Source organism: Hippocampus comes, unplaced genomic scaffold (genome assembly GCF_001891065.2).
Source record: "Hippocampus comes isolate QL1 unplaced genomic scaffold, H_comes_QL1_v1.1 scaffold36, whole genome shotgun sequence".
NCBI lineage: Eukaryota > Metazoa > Chordata > Actinopteri > Syngnathiformes > Syngnathidae > Hippocampus > Hippocampus comes.
Window position 1 is genome coordinate 5,930,660 of NW_017805695.1, and position 25,336 is coordinate 5,955,995.

The window sequence follows — 25,336 nt, forward strand, 5'->3', positions numbered from 1 at the left end:
CAACATTACAAAATCAACAGGAAAGCTGTTTCTACGTGCGCTCTCCCTCTTCCTCGGTTTTTGTTAGTCAAAGCTTTGTTTCTTAGTCCTTTTCCTATTTTTACTCCTCTTCTTTTAAGTTCATATTGGTCTATACATTCCTCCAGAAGCAAATAAAAGTCTTGGAATGCGAGCCACTGGAATGGGGTCACCTCTACTACAGATTATAATGTGTGTGTGTATGTGTGTATGTGTATGTGTGTGTGTGTGTGTGTGTGTGTGTGTGTTTATATATATATATATATATATATATATATATATATTATATATATACAGGAATAATATTTGCGTTGTCCAAATGGCAGTGCAACAGCGCTGCTGCCCGCCAGATCCCAAAGGGGTCCATAAGTCAGCCGAATGGTGGACAAAAAAAGGAACGGGCCGGGAAACTGGGAACATTTTAGGGTAGGTGTCTCTGCTGAGTGTGATTTGGGCTTTCCAGTAAAGAGTGCAGGGCGGAGCTCATGTTTTGACGTTGCCGTTGATGTGCTGGTACTTCGGGAGACACGGCTCATCCGGTAAGGACTCGTGTGAGAACACGGAGTCATCGCCGGAGGAACAGGAGCTGCGAGTGTCTGGGAAGATTGGAGAATACTGTTCTGCGGGGGTGCACAGGTCCAGATATTCCTGTATACACAGACATAAGGGGTTCGCACATTGTTATGACACAAAAGGGACAGAGAAGGGCAAAGTTCAAATCAAATGGGGAGGATGGTGATCAGATTGGTAAAATAGCCATGTACATTTTACAAAAACGTGATGCGATGAAATGTAAAGAAATTTTACATAGTATAATTACTGTCGTATTTGTGTGTTGGATGTGTGCGTTTCAAGGGCGTGACCGAGAGCAAGTGACAGCTCCTAAATTGGGGCAGACGTTGGCTCAACCGGTTTAAGACTTGTGCCTGCTTGTATGAGAGCGGCCAAAAATCTCAGCGGACAATGTTAATGGTATTTGTATTTGATATATTTTTATAATAATGTAAATATATGCAATAGCAGCGGTTTTTAACCTGGGTTCGATCGAACCCTAGCGGTTCGGTGAATCAGTCTCAGGGGTTCGACAGAGCCTCAGCCATGGAGGTTAAGACACGCCCAACTCATCATATCAATTAGTTATGACACCCTCGCTTGGCCATTACTGGCTGGGTCATTTTGTGCACAATTAAAAAACAGATACTTTATACTTTTTTCAGTTTTTAATGAATTTATTTAATTATATACAGTATTTTTATTTTTCTCTAATGAAGGGTTCGGTGAATATGCATATAAACTGGTTGGGTACACATTGTTATGATACAAAAGGGACAGAGAAGGGCAAAGTTCAAACCAAATGGGGAGGATAGTGATCAGATTGGTAAAATAGCCATGTACATTTTGCAAAAACGTGATGCAATGAAATGTAAAGAAATAAACCGGTTTTACATAGTATAATTACTGTCGTATTTGTGTATTGGATGTGTGCCTTTCAAGGGCGTGACCGAGAGCAAGTGACAGCTCCTTTGGGTACCTTTAACAAGTTTAAGAACCACTGCCTTAGTGCAATATGACAACTGTGCTTCATACCTATCAATGTGTTTTCAAGACCTATTGCAAAAACAATGTGCAGTACCTAAGAAAAAAATGATACCCTATCGTATTTATGTTGTTCATGTTTATATGGCCACATGATCCATAAATATATACTGTTGAAATCATCTCAACAAAATCATGAAAGAGATAGCGAGGATTTGTTGGAAAAGAGCTCTTGAAAATAATTTAGTTGTGAATAGCATCTGTGTTCCGTTCTTTCTTCAGTCTTTTTTGATGACTGTTTCTGGGTGATAATAATGTCAGTGCAATAGCAGTGGTTCTTAACCTGGGTTCGATCGAACCCTAGCGATTCGGTGAATCAGTCTCAGGGGTTCGACAGAGCCTCAGCCATGGAGGTTAAGACACGCCCGACTCATCATATCAATTAGTTATGACGCTCGCTTGGCCATCACTGGCTGGTTCATTTTGTGCACAATTAAAAAACAGATACTTTATACTTATACTAATTGTATTTACTTTTTTCAGTTTTCAATACATTCATTTAATTATATATTTTTATTTTTCACTCATGAAAGGTTCGGTGAATATGCATATAAACTGGTTGGATTCAGTACCTTGAACAAGGTTAAGAACCACTGCCTTTGTGCAATATGACAACTGTGCTTTATACCTATCAATGTGTTTTCAAGACCTATTGCAAATACACTGTGCAGTACCCAAGAAAAAAATGATACCGTATCGTATTTATGTTGTCCATGTTTATATGGCCACATGATGCATAAATATATACTGTTGAAATCATCTCAACAAAACATGAGAGAGATAGCAAGGATTTGTTGGAAAAGAGCTCTTGAAAATAATTTAGTTGTGAATAGCATCTGTGTTCCGTTCCTTCTTCAGTCTTTTTTGATGACTGTTTCTGGGTCTGCTTGTGAGAGAGACGACTTATTGTGGTTTTCTCGAAAAGAGCACTGGCTTGCATTTGCTCAGCTGAAAAAGAGAAGGCTCACATTCCTAAAGACCTTCACATCTGCCAATGGTTTAGGGCAGAGAAGAGTGGGTGTGTGTGTGTGGGGGGGGTTTATTGCATTTCAAAAGTTCAAAATGAAAGTTGGGCTCTTTTGGCTTCAATTCATGGAGTTTCAGAGCAGGGATTAGTTTTGACAGCTTTCCATCTCCTCTGTTCAGATAGCAGATACCACAGAACACAGGGAAGAGAACAGGCTTCGCTGTAGGGAGCTTGGTCGTAACGATCAGTCAAATTTACGGGGCCTTGGTGGCCTGGATCAAATAATTTGGACTTTTGTGTGTGTGTGTGTGTGTGTGTGTTGGTGGTTGTCACGACCAATGCTTTGTAGCCGGAACGTGCATGGTGCTCCGAAAGCTTTCAGATTCATGTGAACCTTGCATGCACTGGTGGTTTTGTATGGTTTGAATTGGATCAAAACTCATGTTACGCTGTGTAGGAATGTATCATATTACAGTATTCCATTTTATTTTGACAAAAGGTCAACTTCCATTTGCCAGGAAACCATTAACATTAGCGCAGTATGGTTTCAAACCACCCCGAATTCTTCCAAGAATTTTGTGGAAGACCGCTGATGCTGCACTAACCTCATTGGTGTTGAGTGTGAGAATGCGATCCAGATCCTCGACAAGCTGCTTGAAGGTTGGTCTATGGGATGAGATGGCGTGCCAGCAGTCTTTCATCATCATATAGCTGAGAGACACAAAGTCAAAGTTGGTATATTCGCTGAAGCATGTGAAGAACAGGGCAGATGGAGGCTGGATCATTCACCATTCCTTTCCTACCTATTTCTCTTAGTTTAAGAATCTGTCACTGAAAATCATGTATGGGACTTAAGGACTCTTTTTCATATATGATTTCTGTACCATGCCACTGCCTTTGCTTTCCAGCTATCTCTACAAAACAGCGCCATTGTGGTCATAGTGAAAGACAGACGCTGATAGCAGCTGGAGTCAGCCGTGTGAGTGACAGAGGACATTGATAGTACGGACTGAGGAGACAGACTCGGCCCCAAGTTTGGGGCACCATAAAAGAGGGCCAATGTGCTCGTTTCCAATGGAACATGTCAACGACTCTTACAGCTCATTTGTGCAGTTGCCAGGCTTGTCCATGCGATGGCCCTCTTTGAGCAGCTTGAAGAGCTCTTCCACGGGGATGCCGGGGTATGGGGAGCCCCCAAGGGTGAAGATCTCCCACATAAGCACCCCAAATGACCACCTGTAAAGGGAGAACAACACTGGCACGATAAGCAACAGTGGCAAAGCAGGTTCCGTTGAAACGTTGGACAAGGCGGACGGATGTTGAAACAATGTGGATGAATTTGGAAGGGACCTCGCATTCTCATACAATACTAATGTTATTCTAGAATCAGGTAGTCTAGAAGCAGCTTATTTATGTAGTTGGGGTTTCCCTCACAAGGCTGTTCTGACTGTGAAAATCATATAAATGTATATTCATGATTCTAAAGAAAAATGCTTGAAAATGGATTCAAGTGATTTCACTTTTTTTTTTTTTTAATTTTCTGTTAAGTCTTTCTGCAAAAATGAAAAAAAGTGTATCTCTTTATGGGGAAGGAGACACATCTTTGTTTTAGTGGGCCAGCTCCTGCCACCATTCTTGAGTGTTACATTTCACGATCTGTATGAAAGGACAAAAAGTCTTCGTGTTTTGTTCCAATTTACTTTGGGTCGCATGCAGCAGGCATGTTTCTCGTGTCAATGCCGTCCTTCTTGTGACACCGACCCACTCTCAGTGCCACTCTGGCCCTGATCTGAACAATGGCTTTTGTGCCTGCTGTGAAAATGACACAGGCTTGCATTGTCGAGTCCCTCCACACCAAAACAAACTGGGCCACCCAAATGGCAGAGAAATGAGGAAAGGGCAACTGATCTTTTGATTAACTAATAATGACTTCCCTGTTGTAAATTTTTCCAGGATTCCACAATTCAGTTGTTGATGTGGGGCAAGTTTAGAAAGACTGGACCCACATAGGACAAGTCTTTCAATGCTGCACCGTAACACAAGGGTATGCTTACAATCACAGACGTATTTGGCTAGGTGCTGGAGGCATCAAGAAAGCAACAGGAGAGCGGGACCGCTGATATATCAGTTTCTTCCATCTGTTTACACAAGCAGCACCAGCTTCATGCTGGTCTCTCTTGTTGACACACTCGTCTCTCCTTTCTGGACTACTTTGTAAATGCCTCTCAGCACTGTGTCACCCAGTCTCCCCTGTGCGTCCGTGTCCACGTGCGCCCATCCTTGACTCAACAAACAAGCGGACGCACCAACAGGTGACCTTTTACTTCACCTTTCATGTATTCCAGCACACACCACCAAACTCATCAATGGGCATACCACTGTGTAACTGATAGAGAGACAACACCGGCGATTCCCACTCAACTGTGAAATTATGTAATTTCACTTATTGGTCCAAAAATGATCATTATTATCATTAATTAAAAATAATGTGTCTGTGTCGTGTCTATCTCTGCCAGTGATGTATAGCGATAAGCAGAATATTGAAATGCTCTTCCTCTGGCACCGCAAATCATTATTTCAGTATATGCTGAAGACTTTTTAATCTTTTTTGGGGGGTGTTGTGTCATGAGATTCTTCTCATGTAAATTATGTGTTGGCTTTTTTCCCTGTTGGAAAATTTTATGACATCGAAAAATGGGAGAATGAACATACAAAGTAGATGGGAGAAAGCAAGTGACTATTAGCAAACGGTTCGGGAGCCTGAACCTGCAAAATTTGGTGTTCATCTGATTCAATCTCCCCCTCTGTAAAGACTGTGACCATGATGGCAGTGAGCTGCACCAGTCTACATCAACAAAGGATGACTTCCATTGTAATTCATGTATTCATTTAAGCTGATGTCATTTGGGGATTGCCTGTGCACTCTGTCTGTGTTGAAGTAAACAGCCCCCCCCCCCCCACACACACACACTCACTTCCCAAACAGCCTTCTTGCCTTCATAATGTTATTTGATGGACCAATCACTAAAAGTGAGTGATGAAATGTAATTAGCTGTGAGCAAACAAAGAGGACTGCCTGCACTCCCATCCACTCCTCTGCTATGACAGATTGGTGCTGCTCTGTGGAACGTGAATGGCATCATGTGTACATGCAGATATTATTTACAGGCGTGCGCGCGCGCGCACACACACACACACACACACACACACACACACACACACACACACACACCTACATAAACACTTACAGATGTGGACAGAAAAGAGGTCATTTCATTTCAAAACCTCACTGGAACAGCTCCATGTTGAGACTGCTACTGGTGCACGTCTCAAAGACACATGAATGCATGTGGATGCAAAATCTCTTTTACTTGAGGTTAGCTTGCAAGGCATTTACCTAATTGCCACATACACCCTCTGCCGCCTGCGTCTGGAGCAGAAACTTCAAACGACGCTGTCAAATCGCATACGACTCAAACACCAAAAAGGAGTAATGCCCTCTCTTTGTTCTCTTTTTAGAATGAGTGTTCTTGAACTTAAAAAAAAAAGGGGAAAAAAAGGAGACAGCGGCGGGTCAGCAATTCACATGCCAGATGAATGAAAATAAGAATGGTGGGGGTGAAAATGGTGGGAGGGATTATTTAGAGCATCTTCAAAACGATGAGCCGCACGTTCAAAGGAAGGGGAAGACGGGGCGCGAGCAGCAAGAGGACTGGGTTGCAGGGCTGCAGCTTTGTCGCATTTAGATGGGGGCCCAAAAAGAGAGGGGGACTTCTGAGCTGAGACGGAGAAGCAAAATGTGAATCATTGAGGGAGTAGGTACTGGTTGGTGGGTTCTGGGCTCCTTCCAGGGCCCTTTGAAGCTGCTCAGATTAGTAACACGGCATTGGCTACAAGTCTAGCGTGAAATCCTCACTTTTGCCACAACTAGGCCAGCTTTGGCCCCCCTATAGGCAAGCAAGCACTCCACCCACCAAACACCTCAAACTAGTCTCGATCTCTAATAACCCTGCAGCAGCACAAGACATTGTGTGAACAACTATGAAGGGTACAGATTGCATGAATATCATTTTTGTCTCAGAGTGGTTAGGTACATTTTATTGTTAGGAGTTACTTACACATCACTCTGGTGAGTGTAGACCCGGTCAAAAAGCGCTTCGGGAGCCATCCACTTTACAGGAAGGCGGCCCTGTAGACAGACAAAAGCGAAAAGTCGAACAAAGCGATCAATCAACTTTCATATCTGGCCTGATCAGCATTTTTGACGTCTTTCGGGAGATTGTTACTCAAAGAGAAGCGGGAGTGCCTCGGAAGAGTCATTCTCCCAGAGGAACATTTACAGAGTGTTCAAGCAAGGGAGCTGATGAAGAGGTCCTGGATAATGCGCAGTATCTCTCTTTGTGCTATTAAAGCACTGACTGGTAGGCAAAACTATCCAGTCTGCCCCAATCGTTATGTGTTTGATGGCTTGGCGACTCATCTGTTTAGTTAAGTGAACACTGGAATGAGTCTTTGCGAAAATGTATATAGCCATTTATCACAGGGGTTACCTTCTCGACCACAGCTGTCAAAGTCAAGGCCCGGGGGCCAGATCTGGCCAGCCACATCATTTTATATGGCCCGTAAAAGCAAATCAAACATGTCAAGTTCCATGATGCTTGCTAAAGTCAGAACCAAAATTTCAAATTGTCATATGTAATCCACAATAACAGTCATTATTCTTGACTTCTGATTTTAAAACTAGTTATTCATCAATTTGCTGTGCGCTGTGTAGGTAAGATGTGGAGGGGATTAAACATTGATATGGTTATTCAAATTCATAACGGCCCTCCAAGGGAAAACGGAACTACAATGTGACCCGCGACAAAAATGAGTTTGACACCCCTGTTCTAGACCCTTCTGAAATAGATGAAAATTCACAATATAGAGAGATAAAAAAAAAACAACTTAATCTAGATTTATCCCCCCCCCCACATGCTTTAAACACATTATTAAAACCCACTTCAACTTATTAAAACACATTAACCTGCTTGAACACAAAAACACTAATTGTCAGAAAAAAAAATACATATCAAATATTGTATTGCATGATGAGGTGTCTCTTGCCTCTTCTTGCGTCCCATAACTGGCTGAAAAGTGTATCAACAACTGTGGCTCTCCTTTCCCACATGCAAAGGCATTATAGTAAGTATATTGTTGAAACGATTGCTTAAAAAAATGTGACAGCAGAAGCGTGAACAATGAACCGTGACATAGCTGTACTAAAAAATACTACATTATAGCCACATTTGGATAACAGAATTATTACACAAAAAATTCATGTTTGTATGTCGACACATTGAAAAAGTAAACACAAATTAAAGATTAACAGCACAACAATGGCAGCTCTGTCTAAATGTCACGTAAGCGATCGCCATCAATGTCACGGCTGCCATTGCTATAATCATCATTACTCTCAACATCACTGCATACCGTTGTTGTTGTTGATAGCCTGTTCTCAGCATGATCGTGCATGGGATGAAAAGGCAAGCATGCATATGAAATGAGGGCGCGCGGACTGGGCTGCTCTGCGGTGGGAAAGAAAGACACCACTGGGCTGCTATGGAGTTGTCAATTATGTTTAAACTGCTCCCCCTCTCACTGTGTCTCTCTTTTTGGCTAATTGTATAAGTGCCTATGAAACTAAAGGAGGGAGAGGGATAAACAAGGCAGTCTACAGAATCCCGACATTCATAGACTGCCTGGGAACCTGCAGCTTCTGCCAAGACGCTGCAAATCCAAGAAGAGAGTGAAAAAGAAAGATGAGGGAAGAGAGCGAATTTGGATGGGTAAATAAATCACAGTTTGTAGCTCCCCAAGACGAGGCCGTCCCTCAAAGAGCGCGATGCCATGTGTGCAACATGCAGGTCGATGACTCACATTGGTTGTCTTTTTATAGTAGTCGATGTTATGGACATCACGGGCCAAACCAAAGTCAGCGATCTTCATGACGTTGCTTTCTGTGACCAGGACATTCCTGGCTGCCAGGTCTCTGTGTATACACTAGGATGGAGAGAGTGAGAAATGCAAGGGTGGGGGTGGGGTGGGGGGGGGGTTACAAAGTGGAAAAAATGAGGGCAAGGGAAGAATTAGACATTTACGTCACTCTCCAAATAAATGAACTCTGAATCTCCCGGACACAGGTAGCACTGCCCTGAATAGCATCACACGACAAAGTCTGCAATCCTGTGAACGTGTCTGAAACGTTCGGATTCCTCTTTTGCCACATGCCTGGTCAGACACAGATCTGTAGGTCACGCATGTGCAAGAATGTGTATGTGTGTGTGTGTGTGTGTGTGTGTGTGTGTGTGTGTGTGTGTGTGTGTGTGTGTGTGCGTGCGTGTGCGTGTGTGTGTGCAAGAGTGTCACATTCCAACAGTGAGCGGGAGCTAGAAGGCTGTCTTTGGACAACATGGCTGCACTACTATTGTGGAAAAAAAAATACAATTCCTCCACACAGAGGGGCCTTTGTCATGGGATGAGACACAATGAAGAGGTTGGCCATAGGGGTGACATTAATGTTTTTAAAAGATAAAACCCCCACTGTGACTCACAAGTGCCGGCCATAGCAAAAGCAATACAACACAATAGCTGTGCCCACCCCCACCCCCTCTCCCCCCAAATTCTATTCTTTGTAGCCAGTAGGTGGCCTTTTGCTTGTGGAACACATCGTACCTTTTGGGATGCAAGGTACTCCATGCCCCGTGCCACTTGATAAGTGCAAGAGACCAGATCTTTGAAAGTGAGCTGTTCGTCAGAGACACGGGCAATGTCGTAGGAATACTCCATTCCAGGAGGTCGGCGGGCTCGGAGGTACTCCCGAAGGTTACCTTTGGAGGCGTACTCCACGATCACATACAGGGGGCCTGCATTGGGGGGGGAAGATGGCATTTACTTGTTGAATGTAGTTGAAAAACCTCAAAATGTCAGTGCACTAAAGAAAAAAAAGCTTGGCGTACTCCTAGAGACACGGACACAAACTTAGTTTGCCTTTGCTTACCATCTTGTGTGCAGGCCCCCAACAGATTGATGATGTTCTTATGTTTACCGATCATCTTCATCATTTCCATCTCTGACACCAGGTCAGACAGGTCCTTTTCGGTGGCGTCATCTGAAATCAGAAGAAGAATGATCGAAAGTTGCGCTGGGGAAACAAACACGCCTACGCCTTGCCTTCCTTCTAACCCTTGACTCACAGCTCATTGTCAGCCAGTCAGACGGCACCTTGTTTCGTAGTGTGCTTTGATTAAACGCAGCTGACAGACAATGTGAGCTACAGTTACACCAGTGAGGGGGGATCCTCACGCAGACTACAGGAGCACCTTTGCGGTGCCAGGAGGAGGAGAAAAGAATGACTTAAAGATGCTCAATCTAGATTCATTATCTGCTGCAAAAGCTCACTTTTCACAGGAGAGTGGTTGGATCCACAAAGCCGGAATGGCATTGCCCGAATTCCTCGGCCTCAGCAGCTGAACGCAAGAGCCCATTTCTATAGACAGGGTTGGTCTGCTGCTTTACCTGATCCTACCCCAGCACTGTTGCTGCTTTCATTAATAACAGCAGTGTGACTTGCGTCTTTGTGTGGCCGCTGAATGAGCTTCACCCAGCTGCTGCTCTGGGGTCGGCTATGTGACCACTCCTCACCCTTACCTCGACCACCCGCCATCCCCATAGGGTGTCCTTCGGCAACCACCACCAATAACAAATAATAATGACTCCCCCAGGCTCCACTTTCCCCTGCAATGAACTCTGACTGGAGCATATATCACATATAAAATGTGCTCAAGTTGCCCACTTAGAGTGAAGTGGTCTACTCGGCATCCTCGTAATCAGATTTTTGGTCCAAGTCAGCTGTTTATAGTTACAACCCAAATACCTACAGGACCTACTCACCTTTCAGCATCTTGACAGCGACAGTTAAGGCCTCTTTGGGTTTGTCTTTATCAATGCCGAGAGCTTCTGCCATGACAACTTGGCCGAAGCAGCCCTCTCCGAGTGGTTTGCCCAGAGTCAACCTGCAGCCGCACACAATAAAGCACAGACAGGGCTCTGATTAGCAGTTGATATACAGAGTCAAACAGACACCACCGATTCACGTGCCAATTCAGTCCTACTGGATGAAAGTGAGTGTGCGTGCGAGTAAAAGAGGCCAGGAGTCACGCTTGCTTGGTCCTTACATTTCTTTTTTATGTTTATTTTTTTTCATCAGCTCTAGTTTTGATCAGATAATGAAGGTGAGTGCTTAATTGGCACAGGTGACTGCTTTAAGACCAGTTGGTAGAAAGGTTGACATGGCAAAAATCTGATGAAGCCCGCTGATGAAGGCACTCACTTCCAACCTGTTTATCATGCTTTGGCATGAGCTAATATACACTTACTTGTGGCATTCCACAAGCTCTCTCAGCCCAGACACATTCACTTGTGACGGGTGGGCCGCTGCCAAGGTGCTGCCACACCGGCGGACCTCACTTTCAGTTCCACATGGAAATGTAATTACCTATGTTTAGTATGCCATATTGTAAATGTAAACTACGTTACAGTGAAGTATCGTTCACAGATGTAAGCTTTTAGTTGGAATCGTGTGGGTGGCGAGAAAATACGGGAGAAAGATTTTCACTGACACGGTCAGCCATCTACAGTTTGGGTTGCTCGACTGTTTGTTTTTGTTTTTCTTTGTCTTTTGATTGATAAATGTCGCTCCCACCTCTAAGTTTCAGCATCTTGGCTATGTAAATGCTCAGTGCAGGCCAAGAAAGGTCCGGGACCCGAGGCCAGCAGCCTGCCACAGTAACACAATCCCCTATCTGTCTGCACATGATCACCACACTCAATGGCCACCATTCTGTCCATACAGCCACACATAATTGATGTTATTTTTTTTCCCTCCGCACAAGCCGCAGACGTTTGCATTCCTCAGCATTCTGCAATTCCAACATGATCCCTCGGGCTTTGGGTGACAAGAGCAGTATAAAGGCCCAGACTGACATACACGGACATTGATTCAACCTAAAAAAAGTCTCTCTTTTCGCCAATAGAAAATAAACACAAATCTGTATGATGGTTAACTACGTGCTTGTTTGGGGCGTTTCAGTTTTCAATGCCTGTTATTTTTTTATTGAGGTTATAATATAATGGCTATTACCAAAATCAACATTTACGCAGTAGACAGTGCACGGTTATACTGTGATAACCGTGATAAAGCTCTTTTCTAGTTTCTAATTAGCAGTAGAAAAGGGTGACCGGGTTGCTGCAATGTGGAATTTAAATTACTTGCAATGACTATTTATTTTCTGGATAACATTGCACGCTGTGTGTAATTTGTGGTTTGTGAATATCACCTCAAAAGATCCAATGTGATTAAATCAAGCGAAACAATTGAATCTTAGCGGGTAATAAATATGATTCGTGTTCAGACAAATTAGATAACAATCGAATCTGCTGACCTGTCTCTGACAAACTCCCACCGCGGATCCTCAGGAAGGTCATACTCAGGGATTGGGTCATCGTGCGCAGAACTGCGCCGTGTGGTGATGCGTACGAGTGGCGTGTTTGAGTTCATGGAAGCACTGGAGTCAGCCGACACCTACAGGTACAAAGAGATTGGCTGATCACCACTATCTGAGTTCAAAAGACAGACAAAGCTCTTGGCCATCACTAGAGGAGTTACTTTCAGCACTTCTGTGTTGCTTCGCTACTGTACTTGTATTGATCTTATCAGCAGTGTTTGCACACACAGCATATTAGTTTGCTTGATTTCAGAACTTCCTGCATGGGTTATCATTCTGTGTTGATTTCAATCAAGAAGTGAACACCAAGAATGTGTGAGAAGCAGCCTTCCGTGCTTCTTGTTTTCCCTTTTTTTTCTCTCTACACTCATCTTACCTCGACACAGGATTCAGTTTCTCTGCAGGTTGCATCCAACATTTTTTTTGTACCTTTTGACTCCACTTAAAGGAAAAGCATGACTCAAACATACACATTCACATACTGGAGTAGAGTTGACTTGCCTTAGACAGTAGCTTTGAGATGCGTGGTTCCAAGTACAGACCTTTAAATGTGGATTATTAATATGTATTTAAATTTTACCAACCACGCATCATTTTTTTTTTTTTAATTGTTGAAGTAAACCGTATTCTTGTCTTGTGCTTGCGTGTCTGTTTTGCTCCTCTAGAGGTGTTAGGTGCCATAGAACTCTTTATCTACTTTCTGTTACCTGGCGGCGCAGTGGGATCTGTTTGCTTAGTTTGTGAACTGCGGGTTGGCCACTAAAGTCCGGCTTTTTGGCCGTGTTCCTCATGCGGCACACCACCACGATGCCCACCATGCAGGCGATGAGGAAGACACCTGCGCAGTAAATTGCGATCTCCACATAATCGGGAGAAAGGGGCTCCATGTTTTTCTCTGCAGCTGAGGCAAATAAAGGAGGGACAGTGAGAGAGAGAGAAAGAGATTGTTTGATTAATGGAAACGTACTGATCACTCTTGCACACCGTTGCACATGGATGTTCTCCATTCAAATCAACACACACGGACAAACACAGACACGGCTGCTCAAGGGGTGACTCATGTAAATGTAATCACCGTCAACCATAACTTAACTCTCTCTTCTCCAGGTACCAGCATGCCGAGTGTACCATGTGAGCACAACAAGAAAAAGACAATACATGCCTCACTTAGAGGAAGTCAACCCCAACATTTTCTTTCCAGTAATATCTTCTATGCACCTCCACTAGTCGAAACACGGCATCCTGATTAATATTGTGTTTGTGGAATATGAGTTAGGCAGCAAAATCAACTCGTTTTTAGCCATCTCATGGGGTGGCCATTTTGCCGCTTTCTGTCGACTGAAAATGACATCACACTTGCAACTGATATGGACAAAAACTGATTTTACAGCTTAAAATCATATCCCACAAACACAATATTAATGCAACACTGTGTTTAGACTTGTGGTGGTGCATAGAACATATTATTGGAAAAAATATTTGGGGGTTGACTTCCCCTTTAATTTCACAAGCGAAAGAGTGCAAGAATATGAATTCATGGCCTTTGTGGTTTGTGCTTCCAAGATGGATTTCTCAATAATGAATGAACCCTCAAAATCATAAACGTGCGCATTTTCAATATGAAGCCAGTTAAGAAGCGCTCCTGCCATCCACATGGGGGTAACAACATACAACGTACCCAAAGTAGGAGGCTGTTGGTAGACGCAGTTGAGAATAATTCTCTTTTGAAGGAGAAATGAGGCCACAATGAAAAGAGAAATAACATTAATGTAGTGCTTGAAGTTCTTTCACAGGAAAAGACGTCACAATACTGATGATGGTGTCGGGGTGACAAAATACATTGATGATGAATTAATTCATGGTTTGTAAAAATTATGTACTTGTGAATTTAGAACTATATTAAGCATATTTCATCTCATTATGGCCATCACTATTTTCATGAAATTACAGTATTGTTGACTTTTTTTTTTTTTTAACTTGACTACAATATTCCCATAATTGCATTGCTTCTTGTTTTCCTCTTTTCACTGAGGCCCTAATTCTTATTTGTTATGGTTCAGCCATGGTAACAATTTGTATTGTTTGCGAACAAAAAAAATCGTATGCTATTTATTTAATATCTGTGACAAGTGATATTCCTGTACTTAATTTTGGTGTGGACTGCTGAAACCAACTAGTGTGTGTGTGTGTGTGTGTGTGTGTGTGTGTGTGTGTGTGTGTGTGTGTGTGTGTGTGTGTGCGCGCAGCAGAGAACAGATATAGCATGACAAAAGTTGAGCAGCAAACATAAACAACCCAGCACTTGCATACATGAGTTTTTTTTTTTTGTTTTTTTTTGTTCCATAGGCTGAGTTTGGGCTCTGATAATTTAGAAAGTCAAGCCAGATATCATGCACAAATTCAGCTTTTACTTTCACTCTTTATTTCAAGATGAAATAAAGACTCAAGGAGACAACAATTATCAGAGCCAGGAAAAGAGTGAAAATGAGACATGTACTGACAAAAAGTTGCCTGAATTGCTCAAGACCAAAATATGGCACCGGCATGCTAATTTCAAGGAGCAGGAGAGATGTGACAGAGTAGAAGGTGAGAGACAAATCCTCCCTTCCCCTTTGGAGACTGGAGATGCTCAAGCTGCTCTGGGAGCTCCACTTCCGTCCCCGAGTTGTAGTAATTTGTCTGCAAACGACCCTCTTATCTCCTTTGAGCTTTCAACAGCTTTCCAGTCCAGATCATATTCAAGAATATATGGCCCTTGTTGCTCTTGCATGACGCTATCTTGGGTTACGACCATGCACGTTCATCTGAGTTACTGAATATTTGAGCTATGTGCCTTCTACTCCAGAGGGAAGACTTGCCTTCTCGACACCAATGAAACCACACGATCCAAATATGTTGGACCATACTGTTGGAAGAAATGCAAGGAGAGGACAGTTAAAGAGTGTATTTACCTGGAAGAACCGTCAACCAAGCAGTGTGATAGGAGAGCCCAATAGAATTACCCGCCAAGCACGTATACTCCCCAGCATGTTCAAATGTTACATTGGGCAAGTAGAGAACTTCTATCTCCTTATCTGTGGTGTTTACACCCGCGGTCTGGAGAGAGGAAGAAGGAGGAGGTGGAAAAGAAGAAGGAGAGGGTAGATAAGAGGGGTGGGGGGGGGGATGGGTAAAAAATGAGGGGGGACAGAGAGGAGAAAAAAATGAGACCCAAAACACCAAGAAAGAAATAAGAAGATGGTGTCCAACGATGAATTCCCTTCTACAGCAAAGATGTTGGGTGGATGAAACAAGGTGGGGGTGTGGTACAAACACAAGAGTAAAAAAAGAGCCCAACACATCACCAAAACATGTGAAATTAAAGGCAAATAAATCAGATAAAACATCCCATAGCCATACTACGAGACTATATAATGCCGACATTTGAACGGGCACATGCACACACAAACACAGAGAGCATGGAGTGAACTGCTACATACACTACGTATTGACACAGCAGACTCGACAAGCGATAAGAAACAAATGTGTGTGCTGTGACAATTTTAGTGTTTAGGTAGGCAGCTCCGCTCAATGCTTCCGAGGCTGAGCCACTGTCAGCAGCTGCAACACAAAGGTGTAGCATTAGGGGAGGGACGGTCGTGAGGACCCAGGATCACCAAGAGACCACCAATAGGACCGCCACAAAATAGCAGGTCAGGGTTGAAGCCCAGGAAACCACACCAGGAGAGGAGGGAAGACCGGTCAGGTCTTTGGGTTACCTGGGATGACAGTCAGCCAGCCAGATTGGTTGGCTTCCCCTATATAATTGGAGACTTTACAGATATACTCTCCAGCATCATCCGGCGTCACGTTGGTGAGGTTGAGCACCTCTGCGTTGGAGCTGTTAATGCCTGAACGCTGAAATCCACACATTACGACAGGACATAGTCAACAATAGAATCATACAGACGTGCTAACATGACGACAACGGCTTCAATGAAATGCACAAGTAGGAGAAGAAGAGGATATCGGGAGCCACGATAGATACTGTAAAACCTGTTAATATAACACATTGGTGAGAAGAGAACAATGCCATCAGTTCCTTGCGGCCACTGGAGAAAGACTTGTAGAGAAAGGGAGAATCATTTCAATCCAATCCGGAGAATACAAGAGGTGATGTACCTTTAGCACTTTGACATAAGGGTTCCCATCGGGACCATAGCGACTGCCGTTCTGAGTGATGTGCTTCAGCCACTGAATGTGAGGTTGGGCGTCGCTGTACACTTTGCAGACAAAGCGGGCGTCTTCTCCAACATAGACGGACGTGTTGGCGGGCAGGCCGGCTTGGAGAATGGGCCGGTGAGGAGACCGCTCTGGACAGTGACAAGATTCTTTTTAGTTTCGACTCCGAATGAAACAGACATCCACAAATACAGTGGGTATAAAAAGTCTACACACCCTTTATATGTTACAAACAAATGAGACCAAAATAAATCATTGAAAAATAATTTCCATACTTTTCCACCATTAATGCGACCTATAACATGTGCAACTCAATTGAAATGTATGTTTGTGTGTGTGTGTGTGTGTGTGTGTGTGTGTGTGTGTGTGTGTGTGTGTGTGTGTGTGTGTATCGATTTTTTTTTTATAGCTGTCAGGTTAACGCTCATATTAATAGTGAGAAAATGTTTTTAACTGATTTATCTTGATCTCAGTTTTTTTATATCACAAAAAATGGCATTTGAACTGAGATGTGTAGACCTTTTGTTGTGTTTATGGTCATAACAGTAAAAATGACCCTTCAACCTCATTTCAACCAAATCAAGCCTTATCAGTGTTTAATCGATTGCAGCTGTTTGAACTCTGCGGCCTTGTGGAAAAGTGGCTCTATGGTCCACAAGTACAAAAAGTACTCAATTGTGGTCCTCATATGATGGTCTTCCATTCCTCTTTGTTAAATAATTAGTAGTTTACACTGGTGTGGTGTCACACGATTTACAGAGCTAACACAGACATTGTCATCCCACATACATAGCCTGTCGTGGAAACACTAGCCACTAGAAGTGGTCAGCTTGGTGGGAATGGCTATCAGAAAGCGAAATGTCTTGAAACCAGATGGTAAACATCTTTAGATCATGTATTTCATTTTAACGATTACAGTATCTCCAGGACTTCCTGAGTTCTGTGTACAAAGATTTCCTGGTGAACTTGGATGGACAGAAACATGACTGCTCTCTTATCGGAGAATAATTTGGAAGCCAAAGACACGGCGTTATATCCTTGAAGGAATTCACGTTGGAGGAGGACTTCCATAAAGTTAGGTGTTAAAGCGGCATGGCAGTCGGAGAGTTATGCTTGCATGTGTGTTGGAAAGCGAAACACCTTTGCAGCACCCCCCACATGTCCTGCTATCTGCATTCTTCTGCAGGCAAACATTTGGACTGCAAATCCAAACAGAGCGAGACCTGTTGAACAATGGCACCCTTTCAAACTGCATCGGGCCGCCGCAAGCGTGCTGAGGAGCCCACCAACCCCCACGCTGACAGCAACCACTCACTGCCATCAGGCACACACATTCACATGGAATGACATCACTCAGCCTGAGGCACTGTATTGCTTTTTCAAACAATGCCTGAAGGTAAGTGCAGTGGGCCATTAAAGTTAAAGGTGAAAAGGCTCGGAATTCAGAGTTACCAAATGAAGGAATGGGATGAGGGGTAGTCTGCTTGCTTCCTTGATGGTATGTTTGTGTTTCTGTATATCTTTCAGTAACGTGTCAGACAAGATGCTTCTCACTCCTCCTCCTTCCCATCCCTATCCTCCTTCCTGCATCGTCATTGTGCAAGTGTTCATCATCCCCCACCACTGTTGTTGTTGTTTTTTGTTTTATTTTTTATTTTTTTAACTCCCCATCTAGCTAAAGCAAGTTCACTTTCTCTAAGTCGAAAGGTTTTACGGACACAGCAAGGGAAACAATGTTACAGTCACACTTTTCCCAGTGTAAATTGCAAGTGACAATAAAAAAATAACTGACCAAACCAAATCATTTGTCACCATTTAATGTCCTGAGGAAATGCACATAACCGGAACAATCATGACAGCAGTCACTGGCAAGACATCCCATCCCGCACACGAGAGCAATACTGAAGGGGGGAAGACGTCACCTCAGATCGAAACCCAAGAGAAACGTCTTCCGGTACTCTCAAGCGTGATGATAGGAAACGTTTTTATAGTTACACGATACATAAATGTATCTATCAGCTATTGATAGTAGCTTGATTTAGAAAATTTGAATGGTGAAATGGTCACCAGGTCATGATTTGCAATGGAGGCAAAAGCAGACACATTGCAGGATACTCTATTGTAAATCCTCTCCGACCTTGTGACCCGGCAGAAGAAACACGGCCACTTGATTTCAGCATCTCCTTTGACGCTCCACGTGTGTCCTTTCATCATGCATGTCCACTCATGGTCATCCAGCCATTATCCTTGCTTCGGAGGGGCCAGTTTGAGCCAGAAGTGACTAGTTTTGCCTTGTTTGCCTTGTTTTAACAGCTAATCTTGTGGATCATTTGGGGGAGGGACACTCATATGAACAATCTTTTTCTTCTATTCCCCCTCCTGTTCTGTTCCAAACCCTCTGCTCTTCCTTTGTGGGCCACATTATAAAGAAGTAAAATGAAGCAAGAGGTTGCAGGGGGCAGTGGCTGTGGAGCCAGACGTTTAGAGGCTTTACTGCTCAGCTATAAAACAGAACAAAAACAGAAATATGCAGTCCAAAGCAGAGCTTTGGCTTACTGCAGAATCAACCAGAGCAGGGGGCCCGAATTAGGGAGTGCGAGTGTGCATTTAGCATGCACTTATTGGGCAAGAGCCCTCAGGTATTTAATCTCCATTTGATAAAACCAGAAAGAAATGTGACTTGAAGCACAAATGTACAGGTCCGTTCAGGACAATGCCGAGTGGGGTAGTATTTGTCAACACAGTCTCACGCAGTGACCAGTGGACCCTTTAACATCTTTGTGTGAATCAAACATCTGCCACTAAACATCAGCCCGGTTGTGGATTATTGACCTTTTCAGTCAGATAAGGGCGTCCATGTGATTACTCTAAAGCGATTCGAGCAAGTCCTAACGAGAGAGAGTCCGCACCCCAACGTACACGCTCACATCGATCCTCAGTCGTTATCCTACTGTGGTGCTGCTGACTATTGATTCTGCTAACTCAGTAGAAAAACACTTTGCTTTGTGTGCTCCAAAGGTCATTGAGAAGGGTTGACCAAGTCTGATGAGGGGAGTAGTGCTGACCCCAGCACACCACATGTGCTACTGCCTTAGTGACACTAAATAATTATCGAATAATGAGTCCGTGAATCACCAAAAGCGTAATCAAACTATTCATCCTGAGTGGAAAACAAATAACTGTAAATGATTTTGAGGTTAACTGTTCGAGGCAACCAGATTACAAACTAGTTGAATCTTCTAATTGACGAACCAAGTGATGAAACAAACATACATTTTGAATTGTGAGTTCCATAGCCCTCCCACCCCCTACCCCCACCACTCCTTCTAAATTAGCATAAACTAAGACTTGTACGTTGTATCACTACTGACCAACAACATCCAGGGTGTAGGTGTGGCTGATGGATCCAAACTCATTCTCCACCAAGCAGGTGTAGTTGCCTTTATCCGATGGAACCACACTTTCCATAATAAGGGTCCAGTGCTGACTTCGGACCTGCAGAAGCAAGTTGGTGGAGTCATAAGATGTGTACAAGAAAGAAAAACACTCACAGAGATCTAAAAGTACTGTAATAGAAAGTAAAAGAAGGATAAGAGAACAACAATCTTAAGGTAAAGGTAGGCGATGGATGGAAGGTAAAGATGATCAATTTCACCTCCAAACATTTTAGTGTAAGGATAATACAACAATACCTACTTTTCAATTTTTTTTTAAATATTTAATGGAATCCAAATGACTGACGTTTAAAATGACAGAGTAGAATTGCAAAATGTTCCCGCTATCAACTAATTTATCAGCCGGTTACAAAGGACGCGGTTTACGACAGAGTCCTGTTCCTGCAAATATGACGTTATGCAAATTTGTACAGTAAGTCGAAACACAGAGTAGTCTATCACTAACCTATGCTAATGCAGTAGTAAAGCCAACAATTATTACAGTAAATATATGAACCAAAATACTTCTGGATAATGCCCATAAAACAAAAAATTAAAAATAAGTATTGTCGTGGTAACTAAGCATGCCTATTTTGTGCCGACATATATTAAGAACGCCACTAAAGTAGTCGGTGATGACGTGTTTCAAACATTGCAACCAATGTTGGGAATCGAAAAACCACAACCTCCTGTACTTATTTTTATTATTTCAAGGCGCTAAATGAGTTGCATCAGTGTGTGGGGCCCATATGACCAAGCAACAATAAAAAACAATTTCTGTCTACATTCAGAGTGACTGGAGCGAGACAAGGCCACATCGCACACAAAGGGAAGCTTATGCCACAGCCTTGGGCTCAGGTAGAGCTTTTGTCAAACGTTTGTGGACAAAAAAAGAAAGAAAGAAAGAAATGAGCTCCCTGAGGTTTGTCTAACAGGATGAATGTATCATTTTCACTTGGCTATTTTTTGTCTGCATTGTAATAAACCTGCTAAAGGCAGAATGGATGCAATATTCGCAGCTATGTTAACACAATCGCCACCTTAAACTCTCCTGGTGGGGCAACAATCAGCCTTTAGCGGTTTCGCTTGCTTCACTGTAACTTTCCGGGAAGTTCCAATCATCTAATTTACTTCCCATGTGCAATTATTCTTCTTTTGACAAAGGAAAATATAACAGACATTTCTAGTATGAGATAAGATGAGTAACGTGTCCAATTGTTGGAACCGTGTTACTGCTTGAAGAAATTGGTCATGTTTACGTACAAACTGTTTTCTGCGTCCCGAAAGAGTAACCTTATCCATTCATTTTCATTGTAACCAAAGCATTAAACGAAGTCGCGTCATGCACAAGCTCAGCAGAAACCTGCTGCGGTTATTCACTGACCGTTTAGTGAATCACATGAACGACAACTCCACACAAATAATAGCAAGCGGGACCCGTTTTCCCTGATTGAGTTACCTCAGGCTCTTCTCACTTCACACCTGACACTACCCAATTTCTCTTACTGCCTGTGGGCGTATTGCGCCCTTAAGTCCCACGCCTGGCTCTGTAATGAGTTACAGTGAGAGATTCTGCAAAGTCTCCTGGTGAGAGGAGGCTCAGGGACGAGCAATTCCAATTTCACACCATAAACCCTGTCCTTGTTTCCTCCGTCTCCGTTGGAGCATGAAAACGAGGTGAAAGGACATTCAGAAGTATTAGAAAACAAAATTGGACTATGACCGCAAATAGCTGGAATGATGATAGCACAGAGATGGGAAAGTCTGACGTCAGACATAAACAGAAGTATGATTTAGTAATGTTTGTCCTACCTTATAACCTCCCATGCGGTCCTCTTGGTGGAAGGGCCTGCTGTTTTTAAGCCAGTGCAGCTGGGGCCGGGGGTTGCCTCCTGCAGCACAGCGGAACTTGACTGTGTTGGCAGCTGGCACTGCATGCAGCTTCTTCTCCATCTTTGCAGCCGAGGTCCAGTATGGGGCGCCTGCAAACAGTTGGCCAGTTAGGCTGAGATCCCTAAAACATGTCATCAGTGTTAACTCCATGGCCTTGGGACCCGAGACGGTGATAGGTGGGGCTGCAGAAAAGCCAAGAGCGGGCTTTCCCCCAATCCAACAAGCCACAGACCCTGAAAATCACCTTGCTGACATTGATCGACACACTGCCTGAAGAACTCAACCCAGAGGTGGAACACTCACACAGGTCAATAAAAACACACTTTCATCTTAAAAAACTGGACAGGGTTTGCCAAAATGAAAAAAAAAAAAAACCAAACAAACAAACTTTTGTCTAGGAGAGAAGGCACTTGGTATTGCCAAGAGGGTAACTGGACTATTACATTCAATTTCACCTCATTCAATTTAGCAGCTTTCCTTACTCCACTTCCTCCAATTCCCATAGCTCCCGTCTTTATCTGCCTGTCACTTGGCACGATGCAGAAAGCAGGACCACAGATGCTTATCGCCCTTGGAAAACCATTATGTGTTGTCGGAGGAGAAAATAGAAGCTACCAAAAAGGATCTCATTAGTTCACCAAACTCATAGTGGTTCTATAACATCTGTCCGCCTCTCTGACTGTGTTGTGTTTGTTTCTCCACATTTCTGCCGAGCAAGCAACTAGCTACATTTTGTTCCAAGCGCCCTTCCTGCCCCATTCTCCGTGCACCTGGGAGCATGATTGCCAAAGCAGATGGGCCTCAGAAGGAAAAAGAGAGAGTTTTAACGGCAACCTAAACGGTCTTCCACACCATCACTTCCCCTCTTGCACAACTGACAAACAGCAGAGGGAATTCCCACTCATAAGACCTCAACTGTCTTTCAAAGATATATTTACGGTGCATGAGAATATTGCTCTATGTAAATAGAGCCCATTCCGTTGGAATCTTTTTCGCTGGTACACCCCAGACAAGAAGCGCATTGTTGGAGAGTAAATTCCATTCTTCCTTCCTGGATGGATGCATACAGTATGCTAAGTGCTCAACTATAATTAGTCTTTCCAATTGTATCCCATCACTCTCTCTATCAGTCTCCCTTTATTTCTTGGTATCTTTACCCCTCACTGTCTTCAATTGCACTCTCCTTGTCAACACTCCTTGCATTCCCACAGACAGATTAGATGAAGACTGTCCCCATTGCAAGCCCGTCTCACCACAATGACCTCTGACCCCAAAGTGCCAGCCAGGTTGGAGGATGAGGCTAACACATGAAAGGTGAGCGCTGCTGTTTCCCATGCCCTCCGTCCGGAGGTGCAACACTTCAAACAAGATGACCCTCCAACCTCTCACCGGATGAAGTGGCCAACTGCTGTGGTGCCCAGGACACACTGCGCTCTCGTTGCCTACCACATCTGGATCCACAGTCATGGACCCTTATCTCAGGATGGCCCACGGTCAGCTGAGGTTATCTAACTCCTGCACTCTGAGTCTTTTTTTTTTCTTGCATAGTCTTCCTGAGAGTTAAATCACTTGGTCCAAAGTAATAATTCAGTGTTGTCATAGCCTGTAATCTAAAAAGGCTACACATATGCTGCATAGGTCACCACTGTAAAATTTTCACATACGGGAAAAACTAGACATCCAGATTCAAGTTTCAAGTAGAAAGTATTGTGAGTCTTGGTTGGGCAATGAGTATCTACCAAATGGAAAGCCTGATTTTGTTCAATCAAATTAGTTTTCAGTTGCTGTTTAACTAGGCTCGATGTCGATTCTTGATGTGGGAAACTTGGGTACGAACTTCCTACAAACCCTTTTGTTTCGCTCACTCGTCCCCAGCGTTCTAAAAAATGGTTTCTTCTTAGCGAGGCCTCTTTTACTATTTTATCATGTGTGTTTTCGTGAAACGGGAGGTCCGCCAACAGTGTCTGATGATGTAAACCAAATTGAGGAAAGCTCTCAACCAGAAAAACTGTGACAAACACATGGCTCTCTGCCTTCATCATGACATCAGTGTTACCCACCCTTCTCCAAAAGACAGCTTCCCTCACATGAAGCGGCTCCTCCATGTCTCCGCCAAAAGCCGACCACTGCCAACCAAATAAACTGCCTGTGGTTATTTTTTTATTTTTTTTCAAACCGCAGGAGTTGATCAATCTTTCATAAAGTTGATTTTAATCATTTGGAGTAAGTACAATGAACTAATTTGAGTAAAATGTATTCTGAATATTAAAGTGAGCTTGTCATCAGTATTTCAGTCTGTCTGTGTCGTCGGCGAGAGCCAAGCGGCGTTGAGTACGGACTTACCGGTAGTACTTCACACACAGGTGCCACGCACCTGACACGCAACCAAATACAGAAAAAAAATTCTAATAAAACAATGGTGTATACCATTCAGCCCTAGAGACCTCAATGGCGTGTCCCATATTGTTTTTATTTCACCAATCATGATGCTGTGCATGTATTTGTTGTTTTTATTTAGATTTCTTTTCTTAATTTGACCGCGTGTGTGTGTGTGATGTGAAAATTAGGTTCTCAACGCCGACTGACTGTCGCCAAAGAGTTACGGACTGGGTTCACGTGGGACGGGCTGAATACTGACGGAAGCAGTGATGGACTGACGAAGCACACACACACACACACACACACACACACACACACACACACACACACACACACACACACACACACACACACACACACACACACACACACACACACACACATCGTGTTCTTGCTAAATGTATTCTATTTTTTTAATAATATGTAATTGTACAGGCAGAACAGCTGCCCTCTGGTTTTTAACCACTTTATTACCAACGGGAGCTTCTGGATCTTTTCTCTTTTCCCATTTGCGCAGTGTTCTTGCTCGCTTCCTCCCCCATATTTAATGTTTTTCAGGCAACGTGAGCCCAAAAAGGGAGGTGGAGAAGCAATCAGTGTGTGCGTGCATGTGGAGAATTTTAACAAGATGTGGAAGCCCTCATCTTCACTTTAGCCCATTTTTGAGAGTGAGCGCGTGTCTGTGGATATGTATGTAGGTGGCTCCATGAACACATTACTAGCCTGGACATACTTGGGCAAAACTTTCTCTTTCGTGCACACACATACAGTAGCACAGACCCACTCAAACACACAGCCCATCAGGTAGGTAACTGGGTCCAGATGGATGTCTTATGTAAATAGATAAGACCAGCTGACTGACTGGCAAGCCAAATGGCTCCAAGAGGCCTGGCTACCTGCGAGACACAAGCTGAAGGAATGTCAGGAATCTCTGCATTCTCTGGAGCATCTAGTACACCCACGCGCCCAGAGTGGCGCGCGCAGACACACACACACACACACACACACACACACACACACACACACACACACACACACACACACACACAAACAGCAGAAATCGAGACTATGAGCGGAGAAATTGGTGTTTTGCTGCGACCAGTACTACATCCAATAAAATGAAGTAATTCTACTTCCTCTCTTTGCCTTACTATGTTCAAACAATCAAAATATCGCTAACATTACCATTCTGATGCTCCGCTGTCTTGCAACGAGAGAATAGCATCTCTGTCATTACTATGGCGACCCTGTGCCATCTACTTCAGTGATGTGCAAGAGTGGTT

General features: G+C 43.5%; 1 protein-coding gene across 6 annotated transcripts in view; it reads right to left on the reverse strand.

Moving 5' to 3' along the window:
• Nucleotides 1–338: 338 nt before the first annotated feature.
• Nucleotides 339–25,336, reverse strand: part of fgfr2 (fibroblast growth factor receptor 2) — a 36,438-nt gene continuing 11,440 nt past the window's right edge. For 3 of the 6 annotated variants that reach the window (XM_019882053.1, XM_019882058.1, XM_019882057.1), the window contains 14 exons: nt 21,594–21,763; nt 19,719–19,842; nt 16,288–16,478; nt 15,078–15,222; nt 12,828–13,027; nt 12,064–12,203; nt 10,514–10,635; nt 9,621–9,731; nt 9,296–9,486; nt 8,501–8,623; nt 6,700–6,770; nt 3,680–3,817; nt 3,187–3,292; nt 339–666 (listed from right to left, as the gene is read on the reverse strand). In XM_019882053.1, the coding sequence (XP_019737612.1) occupies nt 502–666; nt 3,187–3,292; nt 3,680–3,817; nt 6,700–6,770; nt 8,501–8,623; nt 9,296–9,486; nt 9,621–9,731; nt 10,514–10,635; nt 12,064–12,203; nt 12,828–13,027; nt 15,078–15,222; nt 16,288–16,478; nt 19,719–19,842; nt 21,594–21,763 (1,997 nt within the window). In that variant the 3' untranslated portion in view covers nt 339–501. Of the gene's footprint in view, nt 667–3,186; nt 3,293–3,679; nt 3,818–6,699; nt 6,771–8,500; nt 8,624–9,295; nt 9,487–9,620; nt 9,732–10,513; nt 10,636–12,063; nt 12,204–12,827; nt 13,028–15,077; nt 15,223–15,884; nt 16,024–16,287; nt 16,479–19,718; nt 19,843–21,593; nt 21,764–25,336 lie in introns of all 6 variants that reach the window. The other 3 variants (XM_019882055.1, XM_019882056.1, XM_019882054.1) reach the window with 3 other exon arrangements.